This window comes from Grus americana, chromosome 4 (assembly GCF_028858705.1).
Source record: "Grus americana isolate bGruAme1 chromosome 4, bGruAme1.mat, whole genome shotgun sequence".
NCBI lineage: Eukaryota > Metazoa > Chordata > Aves > Gruiformes > Gruidae > Grus > Grus americana.
Window position 1 is genome coordinate 17,096,091 of NC_072855.1, and position 21,398 is coordinate 17,117,488.

Here is a 21,398-nt window from a genome sequence, read left to right on the forward strand (position 1 = left end):
CACTTAAATTTCTTTTTATCTGTGTATGACTCTTCTAGTTTTCCCAGTAGCCAAGTATGGTGAAGAGGAGAAAGAGTTTTTTTAAACAAACTGTTTTCCTGATGGAATTCCAAACAATGGTCATTTATCTAGCAGGCTGAGCTAAAGCATTTTTTCTTCTTATTGTGATAGAAGCCGCCCTCTGATCCTGCCAGGGCAGCAGCACTGGGAATTCACCTTCATCCAGGGTTTGGTATTATAGTACCATGTAAATATTAGGGAAATGTAAACAGACTACGGATGGTCAGCCATTTAAGATTCAAAAGACTGAAAGTATTCCGTGAGCCTTGATACTCTACAGCCTCGTATACTGTCTGATCCAGAGCGTAACACACCTCTGGGTTCATGCCAGGATGGGAATAGGCTGCACCTGGGCACAGGTAAGATTAAAGCTTTACTTTCTATGGCTTTACTTTCCATGGCTTTACTTTCCATGGCTTTACTTTCCATGCTGATAATTTGTAACCCTCAGGTCTCCCCTATACTTATTTGTTTAGTGTCAAAAAGGCAAATTAAAATAGGATGGCCATGGGAGGAGCATGGGCATAGCTGAGGATGCACGAGCTCCTCTCCCGATCACTGGGTTTTACTGCATGCACAACGCTGCATCCACTCTGAGGAGGATCAAACCCCCTACGCCAATACCACTGACACCGGTGGAGTAACAGGTTTGCACAGTCCCTTACGTCTGGCAGAGGAAAGCCCATCTTCTGGGCATGACCATGTCAAAAGATCATTCCTGGAATCTTCTCTCATGCAGAAAGGTCAGCTTGTGTCTGGCTGCCAGGGTGGACTGACATCTCCGTTGAGTAATGGGGGCAGCAGGCAGGGCCACGATGTGCTGCTTCACCCTGCCGGCACAGCAGGTCTCTCAGCCAAGAAGACCACTGTGTGTTTGCTACGAGATGTGTAAGAGGTCTAAATCAAACATCCAGGAAAAAATCTAAATCACAAATGCTCCCTACCATTTTATGTAGGGAGATCAAGCAACACTCTCTGCTGCTCACAGAAGAGAAAATATATAGAAACTCTGTCACGGTTTCTAGATAAGACTTTGAGCCACCTAAAAGCCTAGCAGTAAAAAGAACCACTATTTTTTTTCCTTCTTACTGACTATAAAATAGCCCAAGGTCACCAATAAGCAAAATGAAGGCTCAAAATACCAACTCCATGTGCAGGTTTGAAACAAAAGTTAAAATTATATCAAATCAACAATAACTCTTTCCCATGGTGTTCCACCTGCCCTCATTAGGTTATACAGTACAAATGTCAAAGAGATAACATTCAGGAAAAAGGTGTTCTTCTGATAAGGAAAATAGCTTTGTAACAGTTCCTTTGGGGGGGAAATAAATAGTCTTCCTTCCCTCCTTTTAAAAACAGACCAGCTGATCTATTACTAGATTTGTGTAAAGTTTTGCACAACAAGGTCCTTAAACTGCTGTTATACTTCATTTGTGTCTTGGTAAAATAATGTCATAAGGTCCCATGATTATTATCTCACAGTGACTGCCAGATAAGACATGCAGTTTACATGTACGAATATCTTTTTCCTAATTGCTAGCACTGCAAACTCTTGCTTGGAGTTTGAAAGTCAAGCTGTGTTCCTTCTGTCTCATATATCACCACAATAAAACACTGCGCTCAGCGCTTAACAATCCTGTTGTAAAGGGCGACTCAGAAAGGTGGAACCCCTCTAATCTTTGCAAGCTGCATGACTTTGCAGCACTAACAAAAGAAATCAAAGAGTAAATTTTTACTTTACTCAGACAGGCACACAAGGACCAGACATATTCAACGAGGAGCTGGCATTTTTTTCAGATTTTAGTCCCATTTTGTGGACCCAGATACACACTTCCAAGTATTACGGGTTCTCCATGGTGTTCAGGAGCTGTCCTCACATTCTGGAACATGTCGTGTTATGTACCAGTTGGGTGCTTTGATGCTTGGCTGTTACACGCCTGCCTCCAGTCTAGGCAGCTGGCCTCTTCCAGAGAGGCAAGTAAAGGTATTTCTGTCACTGCTAGAAGTGTATATGGGAGGGGAGTAAAAAGAGACTGTCATTTCTCCTGCTAGCTGACAGAGCAAACTGTTATTACCAACTGTGATCCCAGTACGCAGAACAATAGTAGCATTTTCCTGTGACAGAACAAATAGGTACACACAAGCATGTGTTTCTGTTATTATAGAAAGAAAAAAAGGAATGAAATGGTGGTAATGATATCAGGCAAAAAATTAGGAGAGCTGGTCTTCAAGGTTGTTCTTGGTCTCTGACCATGGTTGTACCACTAAATGCAACATCAGGAAAACAAAGGATCCAGAAGTACCAACATTTAAGTGTTATTCAACTCTGAGAGTATAAGCCATAAAAGTCTTGCTGAGGCACCTGTGTTTCACCTACCTGGGTTGAGGTGAGCCTGGCACATACTCAAACAAGCTGGAATTCACAAAATAGTGTGCTTAAGCCCCTTGAAGCCATAGCAACTCTAGTAAACTAAATGTGCCAGCGCTGTTCTCTGGCAGTGACACCAACTGGCAGGGAATGTCCTACCTTCATAATGTTAAGCCTTCTCATGCACCAAGACAGGAGACCACATACAAACTGCCTTCCAGCAATGGATTCTCTATCATGCCAACTCCTGAACCGTGCCCAGGAATTATTTGAAAGTCAGCAAAGCAGGCCAGGGACAGCTCTAAAAGAGTATAGACATTGCATTCAGGTACCTAAGAACATCGCCGGGTGCTGCTTAAGGATGGACATAACCTAAGGGTCTTGAATAGACAAATGAGCTCTAAGTCTGAAAGACCTGGATAGCTTGAGTACATAGAAGTACAGGTTGAGTATGTAGAAGAGTAACCACTGGCATCATCACTCCAACCTGCCGTTTAGTGGCTTTTCAATAAAAAAATGAATCCTGAGAGCAAAGACTGGAGCACAGAAGTCCTCATTCTTAGTCAACCATGCTCCCTATCAGCTGAGACAATCTGGCTCCTTTTTGTACTCTCCTTTCTGACCCAGGGAGCCATGCCCTCCTGGTTGCATTGTGGACCAGCTTCAATAGGTTGCTCACAGCACACACTAATTTTTTAGCATTTTCACAGTGCATCAGCACGTGAGGCTTTGAACTCCTTCAGGTTAAGGATGACATTGACCCATATGTCAAGATTTCTGGGTAAGGGTTCTGGAATACCAGATCATCACTTACCACCTCCAATGCTGTGCTGTAAAAATAAAAGAATGGCTGGCTGAAACCAGCATGGCACAGACACCTGTGGTGTCCCAAGCAATGAACTCCAAAGATAAACCTCTAGCTGAAGGCTGCAGTGAAGGCCCTAAGTCTGACTGTGGCTTTATGTCCTTCTGAGCATCCTAAAGCTCCTCACCTGTGTAATGGGTATAATGGCTTTTATAACAATAATGCTAGGAAAAAAAAAAAGAAAAGAAAAATTGCAAAAAGATCAAATACTATGATGATGGGAATGCAAGCAGATCTAGATTTTCAGAGTCCACAGAAAATATGAGAAGGCATAACAAAATTCATTATAGGAAATAGCTTTACTATGCTAGAACTTTCAGGCATGTTTTCAATGATGTCATGGACTTTAGTAAATGTACATGGATGAACTTTTTTCCCCTCTTCATAATTATTTCTATTTTATAATAGCCGCAAGAGCCTGCAGGCAATGTATTTTCTTGTACTTTTTGGATGGCTGAAGTAATCTGGTTTTCCTGATGCTACACAATTCATTCAAGGTGTTTAATACTGATAACCAACCACAGATGCACTCCCTGGACTTTCCCATTGCCTCAGTAACACACTGCCTAAAATGGCCAACTAATATAGGGGTTTTTTTTCAACTAAAACTGGGGAAAACACAGAATTTTATATTCATATAAAAATATCTGTGTGATAAGCAAAAAACAAAAAAAGTCATCACAGATTAATCCCTTCTGGGTTTTGTTTAATTTTTTTTGAGCATTCCCAAGCGGGAGGTTGAATTGTTCATCACCAAAGGCGTTTTCTGCACAATCACCATTTCTATGATATTCTATAGATTCATACAGCCTTATTTATTAAAACACAGAGCTGAGTGTTATTAAATGCATGTTTCTGACAGCCCCTGCAGATATGAATAAAGTATCTAATGAGAAGAAAAACTGCCCATATTGTCTTATTCCCAAGGCACAGATCATCTTTAAGCTAGATTGGGATGACAAATGGTTGTTTTCACCTTTATGTACATCACCTTCCATGATTACAAATATAGATGAATAGCTTTTTGGACTGTATCCATAACTAGCCTCAGACACTGTCTCAAGAACTCGATTCCAGCCTTACCAGTAGGAAGCTGAGCAAAGATGAACCACATTAATTGTTTGGGAAGGTATACGTTTGTGTGCCTAAAAGAGATGAGTGTGAGTGAAATTTAAGCAACTCACCTTTTGAAAGCTTTGTCAAAGCAAGCTCAAAGAATATTAAATGCATGTACTTTTCCTCTAAGTTTTTTTCCCTGTTTTGGCCTGATTTTTTTATAACTCAGTATAATTCCACTGAAATCAACAACCCTCTTGCAGTTGATATCCTCTGAAGTTCTTTCTAATCTAATTCTTGTCCAGAAAGAAACTACAAAAGAAAAAAACTTTGAACAATGAAATCAAACACTGGAAGCTAAAAATGTAAGCTCCCTTTAGATTTGTGTGAGAATATAAATTAGGGGTAAAAGCTGGCATGATATCCATCTCCAGAAGTACTAAGCAGCCACAACTTCCATTTAAACAAAGGCATTGTCAAGGACCAATAACTGCCTTCATAGCAGGTGTCAAAAAAAGGCTGCTTGCTTCTTTAATTTCACTTAAAGGAAATGGAGAGAAAAAAGCCTAAAATATTCCAAACCAATCAGTGTTTAAAAAGTATTTTGGTTTATATTTTGACCCTTCCTATGATTTCTCTGGTTTTCTATCTTCTTCAAAGAAATGGTCTCTAGCAGACTGGTGAAAGAAACGTGGGAGGACGGTGTAAGCAGAGAAGTAAGAGCATCTTCATAGACAGCATCCTTCTCTAGCCCCCTGGGGGGCATCGGTGCTCTGGCTCGTGTGGGTAGATTTTGTTTCTGCTGCTTTTCCTCTTGCCTCATATATTTCTAATCCCTGCTGCAGTAGTCAGTGGAAAAGAAAAAGAAAGGTCTTGAAGCTTTTGTGGTCCCTTTTTTTTTTGGTCTAGAAGGGAGGCAGCCTTTTCCCTCCAAACTGGGTTCATACTCAGAAGAGTCTCAAGCAGTGCGCGGCTGCTGCCTATAGTCTCAGCAGAACCAGGCTGATTGGCAGAGGTTTGGGAGCAAGCCTTGGAGGTCAGAATATGACAGTGTCCACATGTCCTTCGCTGCTGTGAAGTTCACGGATTAATCTGATAGTGTTCATACCTTTATTTCTAAAGATAATGAAATACATAAATACCACAGGAGAAGCTTTGCACCCACCTTCGTCACTCCGGAGAAAGGCCACTGCTTTCTGAGATGTTATTCCAGTTTGTATACTTGTGTAATTGAAAGCAGAATTCTTCCTCACCATTTATTATAAGAACAGGAAGCTTGCTTTAGGTAGCAGTGTCCCACAGTAGGAATCTAAATATTAAAATAAGACTATAGGAACCGACCTATCATACTAAACTAGAAAGAATTTGAGGAAGCTGAGAAATAGAGACCAGATGGTTTTCAAGTTTGAAAGGGCCAGTCAAATCCGGCGAATCAACAAATGGTTACAGGACTGGTGCCACAGCCAGGGGTTCGGCTACTTAGACCATGGGACTCACTTTGAGAAATCTGGTCTACTGGGGCCTGATGGGGTCCATCTGTCAGAAAAGGGGAAGAGCATCTTTGGTCATAGGCTTGCCAAGCTGGTTGAAGAGGGCTTTAAACTAAAGTTGCTGGGGGAGGGGAACCTCAATCATTCCACTCCTACTGGTTTGATGTCAGTGCCAGCAACAGATGCCCAGAGGCAGGAGAAGGATCACAGGTCAGCAGGAGAGCACCTGAAGTGCAGCACAAAGGAATTCCAGCCACTCCAGACAGTAGGTCACCTTCATCCGGGGACCAACTGAAATGCCTCTATGCAAACACAAGTAGCATGGGGAATAAACAAGAGGAGTTGGAGATGTGCGCACACCTGCAGGGCTGTGATCTTATCGGCATCACAGAGACGTGGTGGGATGGCTCCTATAACTGGAGTGTTGGAATGGAAGGATACAGGGTCTTTAGGAAGGACAGGCAGGGGAGACGAAGAGAGGGTGTCACCCTCTATGTCAATGACCAGCTGCAGTGCATGGAGCGCCACCTGAAGATGGATGAGGAGCCGACTGAGAGCCTATGGGTCAGGACTAAAGGGAGGGCAAGGACAGGGGACATTACAGTAGGGGTCTGCTACAGGCCACCTGACCAGGAAGACCAAGCGGATGAGGCCCTCTATAGACAGATAGGAGCAGCCTCACGTTCACAAGCCCTGGGCCTCATGGGGGACCTCAACCATCCTGATATTTGTTGGAGGGACAACACAGCAGGGCATAAGCAATCCAGGAGGTTCCTAGAATGCGTTGATGATAACTTCCTTCTCCAAGTGACAGAGGAGCCAACAAGGAGAGCTGCCATGCTGAACCTTGCTCTCACCAAAAAGGAGGAGCTGGTGGGGAATGTGAAGCTCAAGGGCAGCCTTGGCTGCAGTGACCATGAAATTGTGGACTTCAAGATCCTTAGAGCAGCGAGGAGGGTGCACAGCAAGCTCACTGCCCTGGACTTCAGGAGAGCAGACTTTGGCCTCTTCAGAGATCTGCTTGGTAGAGTACCATGGGACAAAGCCCTGGAGGGAAGAGAGGCCCAAGAAAGCTGGTTAGTGTTCAAGAATCACCTCCTCCAAGCTCAGGAGCGATGCATCCCAACAAAGAGGAAGTCAGGCAAAAACACCAGGAGGCCTGCATGGATGAACAAGGAGCTCCTGGGAAAACTCAAACACAAAAAGGAAGCCTACAGAGGGTGGAAGCAAGGGCAGGTAGCCTGGGAGGAATACAGAGAAATTGTCCAAACCACCAGGGATCAGGTTAGGAAAACTAAAGCCCTGATAGAATTAAAGCTGGCTGGGAAGTCAAGGGCAACACGAAAAGCTTGTATGGGTATGTCATTAATAAAAGGAAGACTAGGGAAAATGTGGGCCCCCTCCAGAAGGAAATTGTAGACCTGGTTACCCGGGATATAGAGAAGGCTGAAGTACTCAATGACTTTTTTGCCTCAGTCTTCACTGGCAAGTGCTCAAGCCACACTGCCCAGGTCACAGAAGGCAAAGGCAGGGACTGGGAGAATGAAGAACCGCCCACTGCAGAAGAAGATCAGGTTTGAGACTGTCTAAGGAACCTGAAGGTGCACAAGTCCATGGGACCTGATGAGATGCATCCATGAGTCCTGAGGGACCTGGTGGATGAAGTTGCTAAGCCACTATCCATCATATTTGAGAAGTCGTGGCAGTCCAGTGAGGTTCCCACTGACTGGAAAAGGGGAAACATAACTCCCATTTTTAAGAAGGGAAAAAAGGAAGACCCAGGGAACTACAGGCCCTTTGGGGCTTTTGGGGCTTTTGGGGCTTTGGGCAACGTGGTCTAGTGGAGGGTGGCCCTGCCCATGACAGGGGGGTTGGAACTAGATGATCTTTGAGGTCCCTTCCAACCCAAATCATTCTATGATTCTATGATACAATTAGCCACCAAGAAGGTGCACAAAAGAAACAAAAAGTGTAATGAATACAATCTTGGTGATAACATTGAAAGACTCCAAGAATATGCATTTTGTTCTGAATCATTTTTCATTCTCCTTACACTGTTAGCTATCATAATGAGAAAGCTGTATTTCGTGTTCTGTTTCTTATTGCAATTATTTTCATAAAATTAATTCATTTTAAAAACTACATTGTTCAAGGGCACTTAGCAATAGAATATATGATATTCTCTCCTTTGTATGGCTGAACATTTAATCTCATACACTGGAAAGAAAATCAGTAAGGAATCCAAGGATACACTGGAATACCACCACGATATTGGGAGAGTTAGAAAAGACAGAGACTTGCTATTAAAATAGACTATAATATTTCAAATGACACCATAGCACTAATGCATTTTGTCAAAAGCTAATCAGTGGAAAGGTCTGGTGTAGTGTTTAGAACACTGAAACTTTACTTCCTTCCTTTGCATATCTCTATCAGAAGATTATTCCATCTTATATTTTATTACTTTGATTGGAAAGTCTCTAGAAAGAAACCTCTGCTTTCTTGTAGACTTGGGATCTATATTACATTGTGCTATATAGAGTGGTAATACTCCTGATGAAGCTTGTGCAGCGAAGCACCAGAGTGAGACAAGGTCTGCTCCGGAGAGTACTGTGATCTCTGCCTAATCACCAAGACCATTTTGTTTAGACAGTGCTTATGTTTTCCTTGGAGGTTTTGATCCAACATGGCTGGGTCCAATCCTGCTTTACAAATGAGATGCTATGAAATCTAGGCTAGGGAATACAGCTGTAGGCTTTTTTTCATGTACTTCATACTTCCTTTAGTAAAATCATCTTATCTTGGGTAGAAATGATGCACAGTCCTTTAATTAAATCAGCTCTAAGTTTTGCCTGAATGATTAATAAAATGAGAAAATTCTCTGTCTTGCTATGAAAGCACTATCCTTTTGTATTCCTTCATTCTTTTCTATTCTTAAACCCTTTCTTCAAATCAGATCCCCAAGTTGATATTTGTTCCTTTGGGCTCACCTAAGAACTATAATCTGTGGCTAAATCAAGTTAATTTTCTTTTGTCACAAAACTCCAAAACAAAACAACAAAAAAACAAGCAATAAAAATAACCAGTTGTTGTTGTTCATGAAGCATGGCATTTTCATGGCTAAAACTGCCCAAGGGAATGGAGAAATTAATTTCAATAAATTGGATTTTATGGGTATAAAAGACCTCTGAATAAATGAAAAACTATGAGATGACATTTGGATCAAAGGAGATATACCCATTGACATTAATGGATGTTGAACTGGATCTTTGATTAACAAACTGCCTTATTACGAAGTGAGGCAGCAACACCGACTGGAAAAGGTAACAAGGCACAGGATTAAGGAAGCCATTTGGGGTAGGGATGAATATCCAATATAGCAGAGTTTTCTAGCTGTGCAGAACACAGTACCAGAAATGACACAATTCAGATGGAAACCTGTGTTATCATTTTGATAATGTCTTCTGCCTCCACTCTGTTCACAAGCCTGATGTATGCATCAGTACAGGTCTGGTTCAGCACCTCTGCTCATCAGCACTGCCCATAGATTCTCCACATTAGTTCCTATGGGTCTACCTTAGGCAAGGTAAACACAAAATCATGGGCTTCTGTGTACTAATTTGATACATCTATTGATATTTCCTTTAACATGAATGGAAGGTATGCTTATGAATCAAAAGCAATGCACCAATTTGCACATTAATGACCACCAGATAAACATTGATATTCATATATGTGTGCATACAGCAGTGAAACAGTTTACCAAAGTTTTCTAATAGATTAGTACAATTGGAGAATATTTGCAATTAATCGATAAATGACTAAACAGTATGGTTCATAGGGTACCTACAAAAGTGTGCATTCCATTTATATCCATATGTAAATATATAGAGAGAATTTTGTTTTTCACTCAGAAACAGTGCAATAAATCAACATTTTCTCTCTCTGCTTATTTTGTTTTCAATTCAAGTTGTTTTGTAAATTATGGCAATCTGGTATGAGAAAGAGTCTGCTCAAAATTGTACCACCGAAAGTCAGTAGTCACTCTACTGAAGTGAATAAATTTATAGCAGTGTGAGGCCATAATAGGTCAGACACAACTGTTACAATGTTCTCAGATCCAGAAGTAAGAAAGGGAAATTTACAGCTTGGGATCTGTAGGATTCCCCAGCAGTTTATTGTCTTCTCCTTTCAGTGCTGGCAAATTTGGACACGAGGTCCAAAGTGAGGATGCCAGCTGATACAAATCCATACTGCTGCTCTCTTCCCTGCCCAGCACAAGTAGAACACTCAGGGAGTTATTAAAGATGGTCATCATTTGGATGGAAAGGACTAGATTAGTTTTTCCATCAGTTCAGCCTCCTGACCCAGCTCTGACAGTGCTTGCACCAGGACAAGGGAGGTGACTGGAGGACAAAATTAGCTTTGTGTGCGCTAGTCTCTAAAACCCACAGCAACCCGGGACTATTATTCACTTTTGAAATGCTCGCTCTATCTTACTGTGTAGAATCAGGTTTTGGTTTTTAGGATTTCTCTTGTGAATATAAAATGGTGAGATTCCAGAAGAAAAAGTGGGAGTATACAGACAGACTGAATGACACAAAGCAGGGCGGCATCCTCCATACAGACAAAGATCAGGGCATCACACAAGAAAGATCAGAGGTCTTCAAGGAACATCCTAGAAATTGGATCAAACTCAGGAGCCCAAAGCAAGCCTTCAACATATGTAGACATGGAAAAGCCAAATTACATCTTGAGATGCATCAAAGATCTCTCCAGCAGAGACAGGTAAGCAGTAATGCTGTTTTACCTACAGAAAGAGTGGCAGAGGAAGGAGAAGGGACAAGGCAGGCCAACCAGTAAAGTTAACTGCATATAGAAAATTTTAAAAAAGATTATATGACCTAGTTGCTTATGATATCACAATAAACAGACTCATGAAATAATCTTTCCGAAGATTAAAAACATGAGCTGGGAGGGTATAGGATTCACTTCCCAAATCAAGAGCAGCCCACAGGGCTGCCATAAGCTTTCCACGATGAATACTTCAGGTTCTAAAATAACTGCTTCTAAGAACAAAAATTTCAACCACCAGCTTTGCATTAAAGCCTATTTCCTGACCTCTCCCGAGCACCCACCCTTCCCTGCATAACTATTCGCACCAAACAGCCACGGATATTCAATATTAAACAACTAATTAAAATTTTTGCTGTTTTCATTGCTTTGAACAAGAAGCTGGTTTTGGCGTTTTCAGGTCTTCATACAAATCGTACCTCTGCAGCTCTCATTCCTAAACTTAATTAATAGTTATTATTATTTATGACTGCACTGCATACTAGTCCAAGCTTTAATTTGGTCTTCTAAAAACAGAGCCTGTGGCTGTGTTCTTGGACTTTTTTCCTCATCTTTTTTCTTTTCTGAAATAACATTATTAGTTCAAATCTTGTAGCTTGTTTTTATATGGCTAGTGCTTTGTCTTTGTCTCTCTTTTTCTCCCTTTTATCCTTCTGACTTTTTTTTATTTTTAAACTGCTCCAACCTAAATTCATTCTGATTTCTTACTCATGGATGCTTCAAGGTCTCACATTGCTGATTATCATCCTTCCATTCTCATTAGCCCAGACCTTAATTTTATTTCAAAGGTCATATGGTCTGTATGTCCAATGGGCACGGTAGCTGGCTTGTGTTCATACACAATATATCTTTCTCCTTAACTGATACTCTTGAGCCTGGTAGTGTCCTTTGTGTGAAGGCTGGCCATTACCATATCCAGAATACCAGTAAAAATTGCCATTTCTGCTAAAATCCCACATTGTTCTCTAATCGCTTCCTCTCTGTTCCCATTCCCCATTTTTCACTGACTTCTGAAATTCCTGCTATCCACAGACACTAACATCTGTTCCTGAGCCATGAGAAGCAGTAGTACTCACTACTGCACCAGCTCTCTGTACTCTCCAAAGTCTGGTTTAAAATGACCATCTTAATTTTTTTAAACGCTATTGGGTTTGCTCCATCTTTTTTTGCTTCTGATGTGCCACAATTTTCCTATCTATAAAACTTTTCATTTGTTTTAATAAAATGCTTAGAGATCAATAGATGAAAAGCACACCACTATTGTTGTTACCACTTTTATTGTTGTCAATATAAATGTTATTTTTCCAACCCATGTCCTATCTCTATTGCCTCAGATTCCATCTTTTCATCAGAATATTTCCAAGTTGGTGCTTCATTCTCTACCTGTCCTGTCTTCTGCAACTTTCCCATCCCTGCTCCCTTGTCCCACTCACTCCATCCTGATCACTTCTCTTTTAAAAATTTTGCTGTATCATTTTCTCTGATCTCTTCTGCTTATGATGGAGTAACTCTTGATATCACTATTCTGTGATGTTGTGTCTTTATTAAAAGAGTGAAAAGCTAACATTTGACAGTATGAGCTGTTGCAAAGAATACATTTCTCCCTCATTTATTATTCTGAAAGTAACATAGAATACTGTCTATAAAGCATTAAACGCATAAAAGAGAAGAACAGAAACCACTGTGATCATTACTAAAATAAATGCTAAGAAATTACATTACCAGAAAACCTTGGCAGAATCAGCTAATTATAGCTGGCACAGATAGATTATGGATAGCCAGCTATAGTCATCTGAATCCTTCCATGAGAACCCTCTGATTTTGACTGCATTTTCCCGGGGAGAGCTGCCCCAAGCTGAATTGGTTAGGTTGAAAAATTCCATCATTTATAGGAATAAAGTCTACAAAATGTTGTGTCTGCTTTCAGTGTCTCTGAGGATTCTTTAAAATTTTGACAGCTTTCATAGGAAAAGCTCCAGAATGATTAAATGATCCAAACTCCCTACTTTGAATGCTTGTGAAACCTTAGCAGAACTTCATATTTATATCCATTAGGATACAGCTACATGATCACATACTCTGTTTCCCTAGCACCCCTCCATTCAGTGCACAGCACAAAGTAAATGAAGTTGCTGTGTGTAGGAATTCATTTGTATCTACCGAAGACATGGAAACAGGGAACTGCAGAACAAGAAAGGATGATCTTAGCGTAAACCAATGCTGCTTTAACAAACTACCCCTGCCCCCGAGCTCTACTGTGGTACTAAGTCATGGAACAAGCATTTTCACCAGTGTGTGTTCCCAGAAACACCATCTGCTACTTTTTCAACTATAGAGCTAGCCTGAGATGACAGACTGCATCCAAATTCCAAGTGCTCTGCAAAATCAGAATGACCACCTCCCATTAGCTGACCCCTCTGAGTGCCCCGGTGTTCACCCGTGTGCCTCAGTGCCACATGTGCGCACTGGGAATGGCAACGCCTCTTCAGCTGGTAGGTGCTATGCAACCACCATTACTTGCAGGTGAGATACTAGAACGACGCTGCAGAAAAGCCTATGAGGAATTGAGTAGCACCAGAGCACTTGCTACTGAGTGAGGGCTAGTCATCCCATGCACTGCATGCGTCAGTGATGCTGTGGGAAACACAGTGCATGACGATGATGTAGTTAGAAGATGATGACACAACGTAGCTCACAAAAAGAAATGAATTCATGTAATATGAGTGACTATAAATATAGCATTTATTTTCCCTGAGAACCTGACTTTGCATCCTTAACACACTTACATGCAATCTTTCTCTTTCCTCATTGAAGATACACAAACGGGTGTAAACTACTGACCAGACAGCTGCCACAAACTGTTACAGATCAGAGGCAAACTAGCTGCCAAATGATTTGAGTTCATATCCTTTCCATGCATGAAACTGTATTTAGAAAAGCAAATTTCCCTGTATATTAAAGGAAGCTGTTGCATGCGTGTCTATTTTGCATGTGCAAAAGACAATTTTGCATACACCATACATACAAATGGCTTTTGATTGCAGTGTAAGTATTGCCTTTAGAAAATTGTGTTCCATTAAAGAATGCATGTTATCCTCCTAGCAGAAGAAATCTGGAAGTGTCTAGTGAGGAATTAAATTAGTGAAATTGAGGATTCAGAAAATATTGTCCTCTGTGTTGCAATAGTAACACTTCCTTGTTGGTTTATACAGAAAACAAACAAATTGGGTAATTTGTAGCTCAGATGGGCCTTGGTTAATATAGCCATACAGGATGTAAGGGGAAATGGGAGTGCGCATTCCCCTACCTAGATACCTCTCCTGACGCAGAGCGGGAGGGCTCTGCCATGCTAACTCTCACTTCGCAAAGGGCAGATGTAGATTTGGCTCCATTAGCACCAATAAACTGCCTACCAGAGCAGACCACAGCGTGGGGAGGATGCAAGTGCTACAACTGGGGAAGAGCTCTAAGAAATCACTCCAACCCAGACAGTGCAAGAAAGCAGAGACAAATTTTGAAAACCAGCTGGGCAAGATGCAACTATATTTCAAGGCTCAGGCCAAGCAGTCCCTGACTAATTGACCATAGGGACTGGCTTTTTTATAATATCGGAAAATTTGAGAGAATAAATCATTTTATACGAGGCCGCAAGAAACATTTGAGCTCCCAGTTGTGAACAGTGCTGCTGGTATAAAGCTAGTGTTTTTAGAGTGCATTCAAATCCATTATGCATTGAAGATCTAAATAAAATAGTTGAGCAAGTAGAAAATTACATAGAAAAAAATAACATAATGTGTGGGGACTAAATTATTGTAGCTTGGTGGAAACTGTTCTGAGTGTTATCTCCATCTTCAAGCTCTGTACAGGATTCCTGTTTGCTCCTGGACTCGTACTGACTGAGACTAGGATGTAGGTCTTGGCCTTATTATCTGATAGTTCATAATATCTACTACTTGATGACTTGATGAGAAATTACATTTTAAAAAGCTTGATATTAATTTAAAACTTACAAGGTTTTGCTCATTATTTTTGAGACAGCCTATTCAACTTCTAGGCAGCAGCTACAGCAAAGTATGCTGACCCCATTGATGAGGTAATCAATTATGCTGGAACAAAACAAACCAGTACCTAGAAAGAAAGGAAGCCTATGGTTTTATACACAGCCAGAGAAAACAGGGAGAAAGAGCATTTGGCAAATGACACAGGACAAAACATTTCATTGCCAGGTTCCAAGAAGATATATTTTAAATTTATATAAATATGATTTACAAAATCAATGTTCTTCTATGCTGGACAGCTTTACTCAGAGTGAATGAAGACAAACCAGGGCACACATCCAAAGCTGTGCCTCTACAGGCATGTGGCACTCTGGAACGGAGGTTTATGTGCCAGCAACTGCAATTATCCCAACTAGCAATGATTTAGCATTCTGTGATGTCTAGAGTGTAAAAAATCCAGGTTTTACCTTTATATCACAACCATCTGAAATCCAGGTTTAAATTCTGCCTTTAAAGAGACTGCAGCACAGCTTGCTGCTGTGTGCACTTTAGAGAATAACAATTATTAATCTGCCCATCAGTGAAGTTTTCACTTACGAGTATCACAAGCCTTTGCTGTATGCAGCAGGAACAAAAAAAAAAAAAATTTTTTTATGCTTAGTTTCGAATCCTTATTTAAAACCATGTAACAGTGCTAATTACTAAACACTGGGAAGCCTGAATAAAATATCATAAAATGCTGACTTAAAAAAAACCCAACCACAAAACAAAACACCTTAAACCTAAGTGCATTTGCCATGTTTTTTAGTGCATGGTTTTACAATCCTGATTTCAGAAAAGATTTTCATGTCAAAATTAACAGAAGAAAGTAATTGGGAAAGAAGGACATCAAAATAGAAATATATCATATAATATGAACTACCATGATGAGCTGAACATCTGAAAAAAAAAGAGCAGAATGATCAATTCCTCACTGCAAGAAAGAGAGAGGCAAAGATTGGCTTGGGAAAAAAAAGATTTCCTTTTGGAATCACCACAGCAGGAGCCAGAGGAAGCTTTGCACCCAGAGACCTAATGTTGCCTGTTAAGTTAACAAAACTAGTCTGGAAGAAGAAAAAAAAGTAAGACTTCATCTTTTCATCCCCTTCCACTTCACTGCTCCTCTCCCTAGTGCTTATCTTGATCCCAGTTTTCTTTTTCTGAGGATTTTTTCCTCCCTCCCCCCATTCCTTTCTTTTTTTTTTTTTTGATGCTGATGGGGGAGCAGCATGGGTGCCTGATGCCAGCTGCCTCCTAACAGGGACCCTGCCTTTCACATTTGCATGGTCACATTCAGCAATCACAGAATATGCTGCAAAGGACCCAGAAGGGGTCGGTGATAGAGAGAATGCTGCAAATTCAGCATGGCCCTCTGAGCCTCATGGAGGACAGGTACTGAGTACTGCAGCTGGTGTGGGCCAGCCCAAGTGCTTGCTGGTGCACCCAGTCATGCTAAGGGGATCAAAGACCTCAAAAGCGGGGTAATGCTTTGTGCCATGGGACAATTTGGAAAGAAAATATGGAAATAGCCTACCTAAGCCAGCTGCTTGCTGCCCAGTTTGCCACAAGGGTGAAACGCAAAAGTTGACATGAATGAGGAGGAATCCCCAGTGGGGATTTCTGGAGAACGGGCTCTAGGATGCCTCACCACGAGACAATGACAGCATGGCTACAGGGATGTTGCCAAAGCACAATGGTTGCTCTCTGTACCAAAGCCCAGACTAAACTAAGCATGAGAATACAATACACACAACATAGACATATTATCCTTGAATTTATACATGGCAAAATTCTAATGCAATGTATTACTCCTCTGAGGGTTAATGTCATATTCTTCTTGCAGTTACGCCCTGCACAACTCAGGCTATAATTTGAACAGTAACTGTTACACTAACATCACATAAGCAACAATCAATCAGCAATGGCTTATCATACTAAGAGAGTAAGCACAACTATGGGCTGTCTATAAACTGAGGGGATACAGAGAGAGAGATCTCATCATGCATCTCAGTCCTGCACACTGTCCCCCACGGAATCTAAAACACTCTGGGGGTAGGACTCCAGCCATAGGGAATGTATTACAAGGTTCATAGACCTGAATGAAGTGCAGCTGAAATATAGACACTCAGGTATAGCTCTACATCAGGCTGAAAATAACTGCATTTTCTAGTGTTCTTGTTATCTTAAAAAAGCATCTTGAATAACTACTCATATAATTAAAAGGAACAAAATCAGATATTCTTGGCCAAGTTAGCCTGGTGTATCATTGAGGAATTTGCCTCATTTTATCTACTAATGGCATGTCTAGAAATAAGAAAAATCTGAATTTTAACCTTGAAATATGAACTCTACAAACCTGTATTTCAGTGTATGCATTGTAAGCCCACACCAGGGAATACTTTCAAAAATAAAAATAAACTTCCAAACTTTGAATGCACTTTAAGGGTCAAAAAGCAATGGGAACAAATGCATTATTTAATCACAAAAACCACACTCAATTCAGTGCAAGGCTGAGGAGGGAGCTCAGGCTCCCAGAGGCAAATGAAGTGAGGACTGCTTTGAGGGACTGCTGCAAAAGGGCTGGAGCTGAGCTTTCCCTCAGCCCTGCCACTGCCTGGGAGAGGTGGGGAGGTCGAAGAGCTGGAGAAGACAGGCAGCTCTTAATAAGAATGAGCTGCCATTTTCTCAGGAACAGCGAAGCAGAGAGGAAAAATGGTGGGCAACTTCTTGCTTATAAAAAAATAAAGCCATTATTCAAAACTGAGAAGAAAGACTGTTAAAACCAAGGACTACTCACACATTGCTTGAACTCCATGATAAGATTCTTATCCTTTTTAATGGCGCATTGTTAGCAGCTACATCTTTATTACAGTCTCTGTGTTTCTCCTTCGCCCTCATTAAGGGTTAGGTCCATTTCTTACCTGACCAACACAGGCTCTGCTCTCCTTACTTTGTCTCAAAGCTAACAGTAACTTTTAAAAAATGCTCACAATAATCATCAGCTATGGTATGCTTACCCTGAGGTAGTTGAGGGTGAAGTTTGTCAGACCCATTCGAGTGATGTTTTTGGACAGCTGCTCCAGCACCTGAGGGTCTTGTGCCTAAATAACAAAGGAAAAAAGAATTTTCACTTTGCTTTTTGCCTATTTGTTTTTCTCTATGTGCTTGGTGGAGTGCGGGGAGGGTTCTCTGAAAAGAAGTGCCACTCCTATGGAAAAATTACAAGTTGATGCCAAATTTATGTAATAAGCTACAGACTTCTGTTTGCATAGGAAAATGTAGGACATTATGAAACTGGAGCAGAATAAAGACTGCTTTCCACTATCTTCCTTCTGTCCCTGCCCATTCAAAAGATAGACATAGGAGGTCTGGTCATGCACAGGGTATCAAGTGAACAGGGCCCCACCAAAGAGCTTCCTGAGGGCTCACAGTACACTTTGAGTCTTCCATTTGTTGGCTGGGAGTTGGAGGAGATTAAATAGATAGAGGCAGGAATAAAGAAGGTATCACTTTCTTTTTGTGGCTAAAAAACCAAAGCAGACAGAACTCATCAATGCGCCATCAGCAGAGATGATCACATAAGTGGCATTAAGCAGAGGCTGGAGAAACCTTCTGGTCTAAGTTATTTTCCCAGAATTAAACAGGAAAAATGCAAGTACAGTCCTTCTCTGATCCTAGCCAGGAGCTTTACCTATGAGACCAACCTCCTTTTTAAAATGAGATGAATCTCATTACTAAAATTATTACCTGCTGGTTGCTGGCTAACCTGCTTCCACTCTCTTTGAATTGCAGCAGGCCCCTAAATACATAACGTTGCTTGTGGCCATCCTTGTTGTCCCTTAATGGGATACTGTTGAAGAGTTCAGAAGATCAGCCCTCTAAAATAAAAGATAACCCTGGGACAGAAATGGTGGGGCAGGTTTTCAAAGGTATTTTCTTCAGGCCTGTAATAGCATTTTCAAAAAAGTCCAGGCTTCTTAAGTTATTTAAAATTCCTCACTAAGAATATATCCTTATCTATGGATATCTAAGTAACTTGATGTCAAAATACAGGCACATATTTGGGCCTGTGTACTTACGCTCTATAAAACCAAAGTCCTGCAATTAATTGTGTATATGGAGCACTACTAGTCAGCATGCTTCTACAGTGCGGAACTGAAAGTGACAGTAAGACTCTGTCCTTTGTTTCTCTACAACGATTTACTTTCTAATATTTTGACTTCAGTTTGTAGAATATTTCATATTCTAATGTTCTACTCTGTGTGTGTTCATTCAATTACAAAAGAAAAGTCTTGAAATGTGAAAAAAAAAGACCTGGATTAAAATTCTAAAGGTTTCTAAGTAAATATATAGTAATTGCTTATTTTCTGTCTCATGCAAGGGTAACATTAGTTTGTTTCGTTTAAAGACTAAACATAATTCGTACCTACAATGATGAAAATTCACTGACTTTAGTGTAGTTCATATCAATAAGAACAGATTTTGGGCCCAAATCATACAGACCACCAAATGAGATTAAAAGGAAAACTATGTGCTAAAACAAAATGAAAACATAGCAACAGTGGCAACAATAGAGCACCGAGAAACAAGGGAGTGATGAAAGAACTTGTAAATGGACATAGTTGCAGGCAAAACAAAATATTTATACTTAATTGCCTTGGGTGTGAAATTTGTTGGAGTTCTTCATAAACCTAATCTCATCTCTGCATTAGGTCAAGTGAAAAAAGGATTACTTACATGCATGGCTAGAATGCTGCGTGGGACTAATTCTCTGTACTGTCTAATAGTAAAGTGCCATGTTTTTATTCTCATAAGATCATCAAAAGTAAACTCCAAGATAAGACGTCCTTCTGTGCATACCTAGAATACACAAAATGCATGAAATAAATTCCCAGGAATTTTGTTTTCAATGGTATTGTCTCATCGATTAAACAACATTCAAAAAAATATCAGAGCAGTATTCTATTGTTCATCTCTGCTAGATTAATTGTTTTTCGTTCTCTTGGGGAGAAAAAATGAACGTGGGAAAATGACTTCATAGGCCTTACCGCGGAGACAGTAACTTATAATACTATAGATTTTATAGCATTTTACAAACATAGAATATTGTTTGTGCTAAATCTTATTTATTGCATCAATTCTCTTTCCCTCGCAGTTTGCTACTGCTAATTAATGACTGAACCTCGCAGTGGAGGTGGCTGTGGTGCAATTGCACGCGCGTGATGTCAAGTTGCCGAACCAGTCATTCCCAACCTGTTTTACGTTGCCCTTTCCTTACAACAGCCTGGCATATAAACCTTCCTTTCATGTCCAGTTGGAGCACACAGTGAGTGCCTTGAATGCCTGTGGCCAAATCTGATTTTTTTTCCTATTTTTTTCCTTCTTGTCTTTTCCAAGTGTTCTTGTCATTTCCAGGCATTTTATCCCATTCTTACTTTTCTTTCATTTCTTATCTACTTTTATTATTCCAAGGAAAGTCAGACGGGGTGTCTGCCATCGGGCTGTATGAGCTGCATTGCCACAGCAGGTTTGAGAGCCAGGGGAGCAGAGGAGAGGTTGCGGTCGTGGACAATGGAGCTGCTTCCACAGAAAGTGGCTCACACAGCTTTGTGAGGGGTCTTGTCTAAGAAAGGAGAGGAAAATATGGGAGGAATAAATGCAGCAAGTGGGTACTACCTTGAAATGAAAAATTAAATAAATTACTGGGGACTTTTAAACAACTGTCCACACCTTTATGTGGAAAAGCCACTGTGGCTGTGGTCTCTGTAAGGTGCAAAATATACGCCTGGCATGGTATCTTGACTGGGGGTACTGTGGAGTACTGTAAATGATGCCTGATCGGAAAATTAACTACCTCTACCATCTTTTTTTTTTTTTTTAATTGGCTGTTTAGACTTACAACTCCTGTGCAAAGTAAACTTGCAAGTGCAGGGTACAGAGATATTGTGAGAACAGGGTGTAATGGCTTTCAAAAGAAAAGGTTTCTGCAACTTTAATTTTAGTAAAACTAATATTTCATTGAACAACTACCCATCCTAGATTCTGTTGAATCTGTTGAGCCGTTTTACAAGCCCAAACTCGGGACTTGTCTAGCTCCCACTTGGGCAATGTGTGGCTTTTCTGGTTAACAGCTCACTTAACGTCATCACAGTTTTTCCCCTGGTTCTTACTGCAAAAACACGTAGGTAATTTTAACAGGCATACTATCGAGATAAACTACAGTAGACCTATGAAGGAGAATCTTGCAACAGGTTCTCATCTGCCCTGTTCAACACACCTTAGTGATGCCTTCAAATTATTAATGTGACTTATTTTGTCATTTGACCCTGATTTTGATTTTCGCATCAGTTGCACTATGATGAGAAACTACACAGGGGTACACATGCACACACATAAGGATTAATACAAGAAGAAAAACATTTTATATTGAAGTTACTGTGTTGGGGCCAAAGATCCTGATTACAAACCAGTTAACATGAAAATATTTCAGGTTTAAAATATTTTTTATAATAATACCTGTGACTTCTCAAATGTTTCTTCTCTTAAGCTCAAAACCTCACAGCTCTTAACAGATTTATTTTATGCACTGGCATTAACAATTTTAATAGAAAAACTGAAACACATTCCTCATATCACAGTGGTAAAAATTTATACATCTTATAAAGGAA

At 40.5% G+C, this 21,398-nt stretch overlaps 1 protein-coding gene across 11 annotated transcripts in view; it reads right to left on the minus strand.

Moving 5' to 3' along the window:
- LDB2 (LIM domain binding 2) overlaps nucleotides 1–21,398 on the minus strand; it is a 226,157-nt gene that overhangs the window by 30,108 nt on the left and 174,651 nt on the right. For all 11 annotated transcript variants that reach the window (XM_054824868.1, XM_054824866.1, XM_054824874.1 and 8 more), the window contains 2 exons: nucleotides 19,468–19,590; nucleotides 17,748–17,831 (listed from right to left, as the gene is read on the minus strand). In XM_054824868.1, coding sequence (XP_054680843.1) covers nucleotides 17,748–17,831; nucleotides 19,468–19,590 — 207 coding nt within the window. The remainder of the gene's footprint in view (nucleotides 1–17,747; nucleotides 17,832–19,467; nucleotides 19,591–21,398) is intronic.